At 45.7% G+C, this 12,010-nt stretch overlaps 1 protein-coding gene across 1 annotated transcript in view; it reads left to right on the top strand.

The window, feature by feature from the left end:
* The window catches only part of PAPPA (pregnancy-associated plasma protein A, pappalysin 1), a 302,780-nt gene that overhangs the window by 254,861 nt on the left and 35,909 nt on the right, over window positions 1-12,010 (top strand). The window contains exons 18-19 of the mRNA XM_006865683.1: window positions 1,577-1,724; window positions 7,656-7,765. Coding sequence (XP_006865745.1) covers window positions 1,577-1,724; window positions 7,656-7,765 — 258 coding nt within the window. The remainder of the gene's footprint in view (window positions 1-1,576; window positions 1,725-7,655; window positions 7,766-12,010) is intronic.

Here is a 12,010-nt window from a genome sequence, read left to right as displayed (position 1 = left end):
TAGTTGATCCAAGAAGAATGAAGTCCTTGACAACTTCAATCTTTTCTCCATTAATAAGAATGTTGTTTATTGGTCCAGTGGTAAGGATTTTTGTTTTCTTTAAATTGAGATGTAATCGATACTGAAGCCTGTGCTCTTTGATCTTCATCAATAAATGTTTTAAGTCCTCTTCATTTTCAGCAAGCAAGGTTGTATCAACATCTTTAGACTCATTTAAAGTTTCTCTCTTTATTGTAAGTCTAAAAAGAGAGAGACTGTGCAATTGTTCTTAGATCTTTCAAAAGATGAACCCATCTCATCTCCTATGAACCCAGAGTGCCTAAGCTGGTCTTTGAGGTTCTGTGTAGGACCTACTATACCAGTTCATCTCCCTCCACTCCTTTCCTTGAGGGACATAATCAGAACCACATCTGGCTCTCTGAGCTTTCTTACATTTGTACAGACTCTTCCTTCTCCCAGGAATGACTTCCCAGACTTTTGCTACCTGTTGTTTTACTCATCTTTGAAAGTGACCTATTTTCCATATTTTGTCTACTCTAAGAGGCCTCCCTGGTTGTCCCCTTACTCACAGCTCTGGGGCAATTCTCGCCCAGCATCACTGAGCAAAGTTACACTTCCGTTATAGCTGGTGGCTGACGTGACTTCCCCAGCAGTTCACGGGGAAAGATACTGGCTCTCTTTACTCTTGGACCCCACAGAGCTGGGCACAGTGAGGGCACTAATCAATGTTCCTTGAGTGTGGTGGCAGTTCTGAATTGTGTACAGAGGACCACTTTGGAAGTTGGAAGGGAGGGTTAGGTGAACGGAGCACCTCTTAAAGCTGTAGTTGCTCAACACTCTGCAAGAAATTGAAAACTGTGTTAGAGTACAGCTGGAGCACCAATAGACATCTCCCTACACCACCTCTTGGTACCGTTAGTACTTGAATGGAATATAATGGAAAGAAAGGGAAGTGGAGTGGGGATGGTGTGCCGGTGAGGAATGGTCCTTAACTGCGCCAAGCTTGCCTAGTTAGCATTTGGTAGAGTCCTGATACAGATGCTGCTGCCATCTGATGAAAAGTAAACAGGCATTGGGTTACCCCCTACCTCCTCATGAACAGCTTCAGGATAAGTGCTCTTACCTGGAGTAGAGTCAGGGACCGTTTTTAGTTACCCCCTACCTCCTCATGAACAGCTTCAGGATGAGTGCTCTTACCTGCAATAGGGTCAGGGAGCAGATGGGCACCTACTTCTCAGTGAAAATAAACAAAGGAAGACAAAATTTCTATGATGAATGCTCTGATCAGAATCTCTGAAAGATCAGTAAGTTAAGAGTTAGGAAGTTTGGGTTCATGTCCCCACTGGCTCTTTGGGAAAAATGAACCCTGCGTTGAGTCCTCAGTGTCCACATCTGTAAAATGGAAATACCTCTGTCTTCCATAGCGATTAGGATTTTTGTATATTTAGGAAATTGTTTTGGAAGACTTTTCAGATCTCGAGGGAATGGGAACTTGTTTCATCTTTTATTCTGAGAAGCATTTCATGTTGGGGAATAGAAGTCTCTCTTGGGCCTGACCATGTTTCGTGGTGCTTAGGGACGGGACAGCAACATTATCCACTGCCGGAAAGATGGAACCTGGAGTGGCTCCTTCCACATCTGCAAGGAAATGCAAGGCCAGTGCTCTGCCCCGAACCAGCTCAACAGCAACCTCAAACTGCAGTGCCCTGACGGCTATGCCATAGGTATGATGGGTGCATGTGGGCGAGTGCTGGGGGCAAGTATGTCCAGTCAGGAGCTCAGGGCTAGTATCTAGGTCATTGGACACCTCCACTGTGTGAGGTTCTGGGTTGGGCACTAAGGGAATAAAGATGGACAAGACCAGATCTTATTCTCCTGGAGTTCCCGATCTACTGGGAAAGAGAGTCAGGGACACACATCCGGGCATATATAGGCAGAGCAGTCATTGGTGAGAGTGCATAGTTACATGGGAACACAGAAAAATGGCCTGCTGTGTAAGGACACAGAAGACTTCCAGAAGAGCGACATTTATTCTGAGAGTTAAAAGGGCTTTCGGGGCAAGAAATGGCATCCCAGGCAGAAGGAACCAGGGTTCAAATAGAAGATGTGCAAGACCACATCATATCTAATGGGGCCATAGTGGTCAGGTGTAGTTACTGTCATTATTTATTTTAAAATTTGCATAACACTAACACTAGACCAAGTGGCAGCATCGATGGACTCAAGCGTGGCAACAGTAGTGAGGTTGGCCCAGGATCAGGCAGTGTTTTGTTCTGCTGTGCATCAGGTCACTGTGAGTTGGTACCCACAATAACCACAACAACACTAGACATTCATGAGTCTGTATAGTATCTAGTATGTAAAGGTATGATCACTTACTGTCGTAATACCCACTTTAATGGATGAAGAAATTGACACATGAAAAGGTAATCTGACATGCCCCAAATTCTGAGGCCTCTCGTCCTCGAAAGCCTGAGTTCTTCCTATGGCATCTCAACTGTCTCCAAACTGAGGTTAAAGGACTTTTTCAGAATACCATTTGTGTAATGATAGGCCTGCTCACAAAATGCCTACAATGAGGACTGACAAGCTGGGATTTGGTACAGGGACCTGCCTAGTTGCAACCAAGTGCCAGGACAGATGCATTAATCCTAGGCTCAGGAAACTGGGAGGACATTGAGTGTGACCTCATTTAAGGGCAGTGATACTGACCTCTTGGGCCAATTCCCTAATTGACCATGATGAAAAGCCCAGGGAATCATATGTCTTTTCTCATTGCCAGTATGATTTATGGAACTATGGACAGGGGTGTCTGGAGCGGAGGGTTATCTGTACACACATTCCCTCCCAGTTCTACAGAGCCCTGGTAGGTTCTTCACCTACCAAACATTCTGGTTTACTGAGTGTTATCACTACGTGTCCAGAGGGAGGCTTCAGTTGGAGGGTGGAGGGGTGTGAAGTCTTTTACAACAGGACACTGACTACCTCATTCTGAAGATGGGAACATGTAGCCTCAAGAGCAGACTGTTCACCTAATATCAGAATAGGAGTCATCACTCTTACATGTAGTCCAGGATATTTGCTCCTGTGTGGACTAGAAAACGGAAAAGTACAAGGTTGTACTCCCTGATGACTCAGATAGTACATGCAGATTGTACAGAGCCACCAATCCAAAGGACCCTGACCAAGAGAGCTGTAACAGGTGGGACCTTGTAAGACCTGCTGACCTAGGCCTCCTAGAAGGCTGGGGTAACAGGTGTAGCAGAGCAGAGTCCTGTTGACTGCTCTGTACCAAGACCTTCTTCTCACTATCATTCCTGATGGGTGTGAGTGGACATGGCCACTTGTGTCTGTGATGGGGTCTCTGCCCTGAACTCAATCAGGACATACAAGTGAATATTTAGAATACATGTGACTGGCATGGAGCTGTCCTTGGAGCAAATTTCTGATTAAGTGACCTTTAAAAGCATCTATAGAAAAAGTTTTCTTGCAACTTTGTTTAAAAAAAACACACTCCCACAAACACAAAAACTTCATAATCAAGCACATACATTATGCAGCAAGCTGATGTTTACCATGTACACATCAACCAAATGCTGCTTAAATGCATCACCCACCCAAACCCATCTATAATCAAATCATACATACACCCACACAGCATATGCTCACACCTCCAGCACACAGACATCAGACACATGGGGGCACAGACTCATCTGATTCCTTAAAACATAGCAAACACACAGAAAGATCCACATGAGATGAACATAGTTCCCACACATACACAGATACCCTCAGACCACACTGTACATACAAGGGGGCTTTCAAATATCTTTGGAGAAATGTCATTCTCTTTTCATTTTATCTTTTTCACGAACTTTTTGAAGCCCCCTCCTACTGCCTTCATTCATGTGCCACAACCACAAGTAGATGAGCCATAATGCCTGGCTCTCCACTCCCCCTCAGGACCACCTTAAAGACAGGGGATAGAGTATGATGGTGGCATTCTTCTGTCTACTACCTTTGTCAAGGTCAAAGCAGAAAGGGACTCTGATTCTCTGTGCTGTTCTGTGTACTCCATGTTTCCACTGCAGCCCATTTTATGAATATAGAAATTCAAGGTGAGTGGTGGGTGGGACACACTGGGGGATATCAGAGAGAGGAACAGCCATGAGAAAAAGAGACACCAAAGGGAAACGGGGAAGGAGAGACAGCAGGCTCCCCTCCTCTACTCCCCAGCCTCCTCCTGCCTTCCAAATGCCCCTCCATCTACCTCCCAGGCTGAGCCATTCCCTGAATCCAGCCCACTGCATGGGGCAGGATTTGTTCAGAAGCCCTGTAAGCAGGGTGAGATATGTTGGGTTTGATGGCTGGAGGGGGCATTCTTAGGTGACTAGGGAAGCTCGCTCTGCTCACCTCCCCTACCCCACCTGCACCCTCACCTGGGGCAGGTTTGGTGGCAATGATAAACCCTCAGAAACTGGCTTCTGCTGCTGCTACCATTCCTGCTTCTCCAGGGAAGGAGAGGTGGGGGCGGGGTGGTGGTGGGGTGAGATCACTGCTCTGTAATGATGCCAATTACAGTTCATATATCACAACACAGTAACCTGGTCCTGAAGCCCAAGAGCCAGCGTGGGGCAAGGGGAAGGAGCGACAACTCAGAGAAAGAGAAATTAAGACACGGACTCCAATTGCCTCCTGCCTGGCCTTGCATTTTTCTTTTTCTCTCCTCTTGAGCTAAAATAGCCTGTGTCTATTTCTCAGTGTCTGCATTTTTAAATTTTTTTACAAAGAACTTTATCATCACAGCCCTGTCTCGTTTTCTGTGTTCCCTAAAAATTTCCCTCGAATCAATTTCAAGACAAAACTTGTACCACTAAGTCTCTCTGACAACTTGGGGCACCCCTCCTTATTTTCACCATTTCTTTTGTGTTTTGTTATTGTTGTCTCCTTTTGTTTTGTTTTCTCTTTTTTTCCCTTCACCCTCTCTCTCCCCTTCCATTGCTGTCCTCCTTTCTCTTTATGGCTATTCTGGGAGGATAGCTGGACTTGGAGTTCAGAGAGATGGGGGTTTGTCCTTCACCTGGGAAATGAGTGTAATGTGACCCATCTGGCATGGCTGAACTTACAGTGAAATGAGGTGACATATGAAAAACACTAGTCAGGGCCAAGAATCTTCCACTTTTCATGCTCAGTGTCCCCATGCTTAAAGTGAAAAGGTTCTAAACCCCATCCTTGAACCTGCCACCACACCCTATCAGACCTACGAGTCTCTTAGACAGAAGGGGGATGACAAGGTGACAACAGGAAAGACATACATATTCACAGATTTATACATAAATAATATATACACACATTACATGTATACCAACTCCTGTTGAGTCAATATCGACTCATAGCAGCTTTATAAGACGGAGTGAACTGCCCCATAGGGTTTCCAAACTTGTCATCTTTACAGAAACATATGACCATGTCTTGATCCTGTGAAGGGATGAGTGGGTCTGAACCATTAACCTTCTAGTTAGCACCAAACTTTTAACTACTGTTGTTGTTAAATGCCATTAAGTTGTTTCAACTCCCTATATAGGGTTTCTGAGAAGTGGCTGGTTGGTTTGAATTGCCAACTTTTGTGGTTCAAACCAACTTTGCGGTCCAGTGCTTATCCTAGATCGACACCCCAGGACTCAACCACTGGACCATCTTATATAAATATGTATGTGTATTATTATATATATATATAGATGATAGATAGATAGATAGATAGATAGATAGATAGATAGATAGATAGATAGATAGATAGATAGATAGGAGCTCTGGTAACGTAGTGATTACGAATTGGGCTGCGAACTGCAAGGTCAGCAGTTTGAAACTACCAGCTGTTCCGTGGGAGAAAGATGAGACGTTCTGCTCCCGTAAAGATTGACAGCCTCGGAAACGCTGTTCAGGGTCGCTATGGGTCGGAACCGACTCAACGGCACTTAACAACAACAACAACAATATATATGGAAGGGAATGTTTAGAATGGCTAACAGAATATTTAAAGAAAATATTTGATCCTTGCCTATAGAACATTTTAATGTTTGAAGGTGGTCTTGTCATAAAGTAGGGGAATGACCCCATGACTTCCATAAGGCCTTGATAACATTCTAACAGGTCAGTTCCCTGTCTACATGAATGAGCACCTCTCTGGTGTACTGAGAACCTCCATGGATAGACTTGAATTTTCAGGAGATCTCAGTGTGTAAAGTCAGGCTAGAAAACGAATAAACTAAATTATTGTCCATTTGCCAACCCACAGCCTGAAAGTCAGCTGTCTTCATCCAGCAGTCTTTGGACCAACTGTTTCTACATCCATATCCTATTCTTGTTAGTTATCCACACTAATGGACTCATTCGTGGATTCTTTCTTTAACCATTTATTCAATCATTTTCTTTTTCACTCCTCCATTTACTCCCTCCCTTTCTCCTTCATAAGATTTCTGAATGTCTACTTATAATTCATTCATTGATTCCCTCATTCATATATTCATGTCCTCATTTAATCAGTTACATGATGGTTGTTTCTTTTATTGATTTCACAAATATTTATTTGGTGATCAACATCTGCCCCACACAGTACTAGACACTGGGCATAGAGTGGGAAGCATATAAAGTACTGTCCTGCTGGACTTGACAGTCCAGCAGGGAGAAGAGCTATTAATATAACAATCACAACACAAATGGGAAATAGTAATGAGGGGATTTGGCCCATCAGGAAGCCAATGAGGTCTTCTCTGAGGAAGTGACACTTGGATTGAGGTATGAAGGATTGTTAGTAATGTACTAATTGAAGAGGAGTGAGAAAGATCTTCAAGATCCAATGGAGGGCACACATGAAATGTGGGGAGTAACAAATAGGTGTTGCATTCATAAGCTCATCTTTTACTTGCTAAGCTCTCCTTGGGAGTCAGGTTAGACTCATGCTCAGATGACTAAGCCGCCATCCCTGTTCTCCCAGGGACAATGCTAACTGTGCAGAGGGGGCAGAAGGAGTAATGCCAATATTGGGGTACACTTCATCAGCATCCAAAAGAGACAGATCCAGCATTATAGGCATTCAGAAGATGTAGTAGAAGATTTGAACGGAGGCTTGAAGAACTGATAGAGTTTGTCGATGGGAAGACAGATCAGGAGGACATTTCAGGAGAAGGATGAAACAGAAGTAGTATAGAGGTGGGGAACGGTGGGGGAATGGATAGAAACCCAACTGTAGTTCAATCTGGTTGAGCCAACAAAAGAGTGAATGTGTCCAGTGGGAGACAAGATTGGGCAAGACTCTGGGAGGCCTTGAATGCCCAATGATGAGTATTGGACTTTGTCCTGGATGCGGAACCTTGGACAGATTTGTGAGCAGAAGAGAAGCATGACCAAACTGGGCATAGGGCCAACAAGCCTGATGACAGGTGCCAGCTGGGTTGGAGACAAGTGAAGAGAATCAGGAAGATGAGAAACATCCCTGTCAGGGATCTGATTCCTTCCTGCTGCCCTTGAGGGTGGGAGACCTGAGTCCACTGAACTAGGGGTGGTAAGGTCTGATCTAGGAAAAGCAGCATGTAAGCAGCAGCGGTAGATGGGTGGGCTGAAACACCCCAAACACCCTGTGCTGTGCTTGCTCTTAGGGTCAGAGTGTGCCACCTCGTGCCTGGACCACAACAGCGAGTCCATCATCCTGCCAATGAACGTGACCGTGCGTGACATCCCCCACTGGCTGAATCCCACACGTGTGGAGGTGAGTGATGAGGCTGCTTTGAACTACTTGCTAGCTAACAGGGAGGGAGTGGCATTGTTGGACATTTCCTACGTTCTAGTCCCGTGTGGGTCCTCCAGATATATAATCTTATTGAATCAGCATACCTGCCATTTAAGATAGGGACTGGTTTACAATCATGTTTCCAGTTCTGAAGTGTTGCTTTGTGTCAGGTCCTGTGCTAAGGATCTTTTAATAATTGTCTCATTGAATCCAGACAACTGCTTAGGAACAAGAGGTTCTAGTGTTCCCTGGAGTCCCTGAGTAGTGCAAATGATTAATGTACTTGGATGCTTAGTGAAGTTTGGAGGTTCAAGTCCACCCAGAGGCACCTCAAAAGAAAGGCCTAGTGATCTACACCCCCAAAATCAGCCACTGAAAACCCTGTGGAATGTAGTTCTGTTCTGACACACATGGGGTCACCATGAGTTTGATGCAACTTAAAGGTAACTGGATACTGATTTTAGTGCCCTCTACTCCTGGTGTGGGAGTCCTGGTGTAGCACTCTGGTTAATGCACCAGACTGCAAAGCCATTTGAACTTCAAGATCGGTGGTTCAAGCTCACCAGCTTCTCTTTGAAAACACTATACAGGGTCACTATGGGTTGGAACCAACTCAACGGCACTAAACAACAGCAACAACTCCTGGTGTGGAGTCCTGGTGTAGTGCTATGCGCTAATGTGTCAGACTGCAAAGTCGTTTGAACTGCAACGTCAGTGGTTCAAATTCACCAGCTGCTCCTTGGAAACCCTATACAGGGTCGCTATGGGTCAGAATTGACTCGACAACGCTTAAAAACAACTCCTGGTGTGATGCTGCAGAATAAGCACTTGACCATAAGGTCGGTTTGAACCACAGGGTTGGTGGTTCAAACTCACCAGCAGCTCCTTGGAAACCCTATCCAGGGTCACTATGGGTTGGAACCAACTCAATGACACTTAAACAACGACAACTCTACAGATGAAGGAACCCTGGTGGTGAAGAGATTGTTAGACTTCTAATTACAAGATTGGAGGTTCTATCCCATCAGTATTTCCACAGGAAAAAGTTGTGCTACTCAGTCTGCTCTATAAAGATTGTTGTTGTTAAGAGCAGTGGAATCCATCCTGACTCATAGAGACCCTATAGAGGCTTTCCAAGGAGCAGCTGGTAGGTTTGAACCACTGATCTTTCAATCAGCAACCCAGTGCTTATCCTGCAGCACCACACCATTGTTGTGGTTGTTGTTGTTCAGTGTATGCCACACCATTACAGCTTTGGAAATCCTCTGGGGCAGTTCTGCACTGTCCTATAGGATCACTGTGAGAAGAAATCAATTTGATGGCAATGGGACTTTACAGATGAGGACACAGAATCACCAGAGCCATGGGTAGGGAATGGCAGAACCAGTTCACAAGCTTGTCTATCTGACTCTAAAGCCCCTTCTCCTAAGAACAGGTCAATCTTGCCTCTCTAGCATGAGATCTTGCCCAGCTTGCTTCTCTCTTCCCTTATGTTCTGTTTGTTTTGTGGCGATCAGTCACTGTTGAATTCCACTATTGTTGCTGAGTGCTGTTGAGTCAGTTCTGACTCACAGCGACCCTTTATTGGGTTTCTGAAGAGCAGCTGGTGAGTTTGAACTGCCAACTTTGCTGTTCAAAGTGACTTTGTGGCCCAGCGTATTAACCTGCAGCACCACATCAAGACTCCTAGAGAGTATTAACACCTATTATTTAAAGAGTACCTACTATGTGACAGTTCATGTGCTCATTACTAGGCATATAGGACTACAGTTAAACCTCATCATAGTTGCAAGAGGGAGGAGGTCACTGCCTGTATTTTCTAGCTATGGACACTAAGATTTCAGATGGGAAGCGATGGGTCCAGAGTGAAGGTGCAAATCCCAACCTGAGTTCAAGTGTCCTGTGCCAGGCTGCCATGCCACTAACCAGATAATCATGGAGAGCCCATCCTGGTGGCACCCAGTGTCATTGTCCATTTGATTTTGTCCCACCCACTTTCCATTGTGTCACCCACATGATCAGGGGTCCCATGAGCTATTGTGGGCCACCACCTGAGTTATCCAGGGCAGAATGGCAGAATGGGTCCCATGACTCTGGTCACTTGCTCCTTACCCTGGAGAAAGGGAGAGGAGCTAGAATCTTCTCCCAAATCTCTGCCTGGGATATTGGGAGACTGTGCAGACCTACTATTACCTGCTGCAGATTGTGCCCTGGATAGCCAGGGCAGAACCCGATACCGGGTGTTCTGTTTCTCAAAAGAGCTGAGGGCATGGATTGTGAAGGCTTACTCAGCACTCTGGGCAGGCACATAGACCTGGTCAGACACCCTCCTCTCTGCACCCTACCATTCTTCTCCTCTCTTCTTTCTGTCATCTTTCTCCCACTGCTCTCCCTTTTCCTGTCTCCAACTTTGTCTCTCCAGCTTTTGTTATGTTATAACTGCCTCCATTTTCTTGTTTTCTGTTTCTCTCCTCCCTCTTCTGCTGTCTCATTCACCTTGTTCTGCCTCCACCATCTCCATCCTGTCTCTTGATCTGCCTCTGATCTGCTCACAAAACCACAAGACAGCCCCATTCCTTGCCCTCATATTCCTTTGTTTTCTCCTCCTATAAATGCATTCCCCCTTTCCTAATGGCAAATCCTCACCCAGAGTCCCACCAGGGTACATATCCCCTAAACGCCCAGTAGCACACCAAGCCTAGATGTCAGAATCACAATGACGTTGAAGATAATCAAGCACAAGTCGCTCATTGTACAGCTAGAGAAACTGAGGATCAGAGATGGAGGTGACTAGTTCAGGGTAACACAGTAGGTAGAGTTAGAACTAATAGCCAGTACTCAAGATTGGCAGTTCACACCACTGCCTCCCCCATCTTCACCCCACCGAGCTCTCACCTGCCTCGAAGCAGATGAGCCACTTTCATGTACAGACACAGAAGATCTGCCTCACACTCCAGTACCAGAGACTTTCTTGGCTTGGGATCTAGACCTAGGTCTTGCTCAAGGTCTCGCCGCCCCTTAGATGAATTCCCACTCTTCCCTCTGTACCCTGGGCACTAAAGAGTTTAGTTATAATTCACTGTGAAATAGATCCAGGGATCTGAAAGCCTGCAAACCCTCCACCCCCTGCCGCCCACCCCCACCACCTCCCACCCACTGCCTGCCCACCCCAGCCCCCACCCAGCTCCCTGGTCTGCCTGCCTTTATTGATGCTGGTCTACCGAGAGGGCCCTAACAAGGTTCAGACCTCCATGGGTCTCCAGAGGCCTCATTATCCAGAAGGAAAAAAATGTGGTAGAAAAAAAGGAGGAGGGCGAAGGGCAGAGATTGATGATTCCAGGAATAAGGCAGAAAAGCTGGCCTCTGCTGCACCCTTGCCCCCCATGCAGTGAGAGCTACAGAAATAGAACCGCTGTGTAGGCGTTTCCAGGCCAAAGCAGGCCCTTCGTGGAGGTCTCTGAGCATCAGTGCAAGGTGGAGAGTCTGGATGAGACTGGGCTCCAACTCCTGCCACAATTTATCCAAACAGTGCTAAGAACCTGAGAGGTGAGAAGTAACATTTAATGGACTGACTGCAGATCCTGCCCTGGGGGTCAGGCACTTTCCTGCAAGGAAGGGCTGAAGAAAAGGAAAAGGGAATTACCTACCACTCATTGAAAATCTATGATATATGGCCGGCAGTTTGTTAGGCAGTTTCAGATAGCCATGTTATTGTGTCTCCACCACACCCCAGTTAGGTAAAATGATCACCATTTTGCACACGAAGAAGCTGAGGCTCAGAGAGGTTTTCGTAAGCCCAGTTCAGTAACTATTGAGATGGAATCTGTATCCACCCTATACATTTTGAACAGTGAATACATGCAACTCTTGCATACAAAGGAAAAATAATTCATCCCTAAAAACCAGTGCTAGGCTGGGGAGGGGGGCAATATACAAGGAGGGAGAGGGAAACGGAAGAACAAAGCAGATGGGAGAACAACTAGGCGTGTTTGAATGGGCTAAGTGGTACAGAGATAAAGATTGATGTGTGGACAACCTTGGAACTACAGGGCTCTGGAATACAGAGATTGACCCATGGTTGGAATGGGGAAAAGGGGGGAATAATGTTAAGATGCTTGGCAGTCTTTTGAATCTTGGTTTTCCTTGCATTATAATATAAAATAGACACCGGAGGGGGAGAGAAAGGAATAGTCAGAAACATCACCATAGAAAGCTTGTAAGTCC

Source organism: Chrysochloris asiatica, unplaced genomic scaffold (assembly GCF_000296735.1).
Source record: "Chrysochloris asiatica unplaced genomic scaffold, ChrAsi1.0 scaffold00081, whole genome shotgun sequence".
Lineage (NCBI taxonomy): Eukaryota > Metazoa > Chordata > Mammalia > Afrosoricida > Chrysochloridae > Chrysochloris > Chrysochloris asiatica.
Note: the sequence above shows the minus strand (reverse complement) of the source record. Positions and strands in the feature narration are given on the sequence as shown.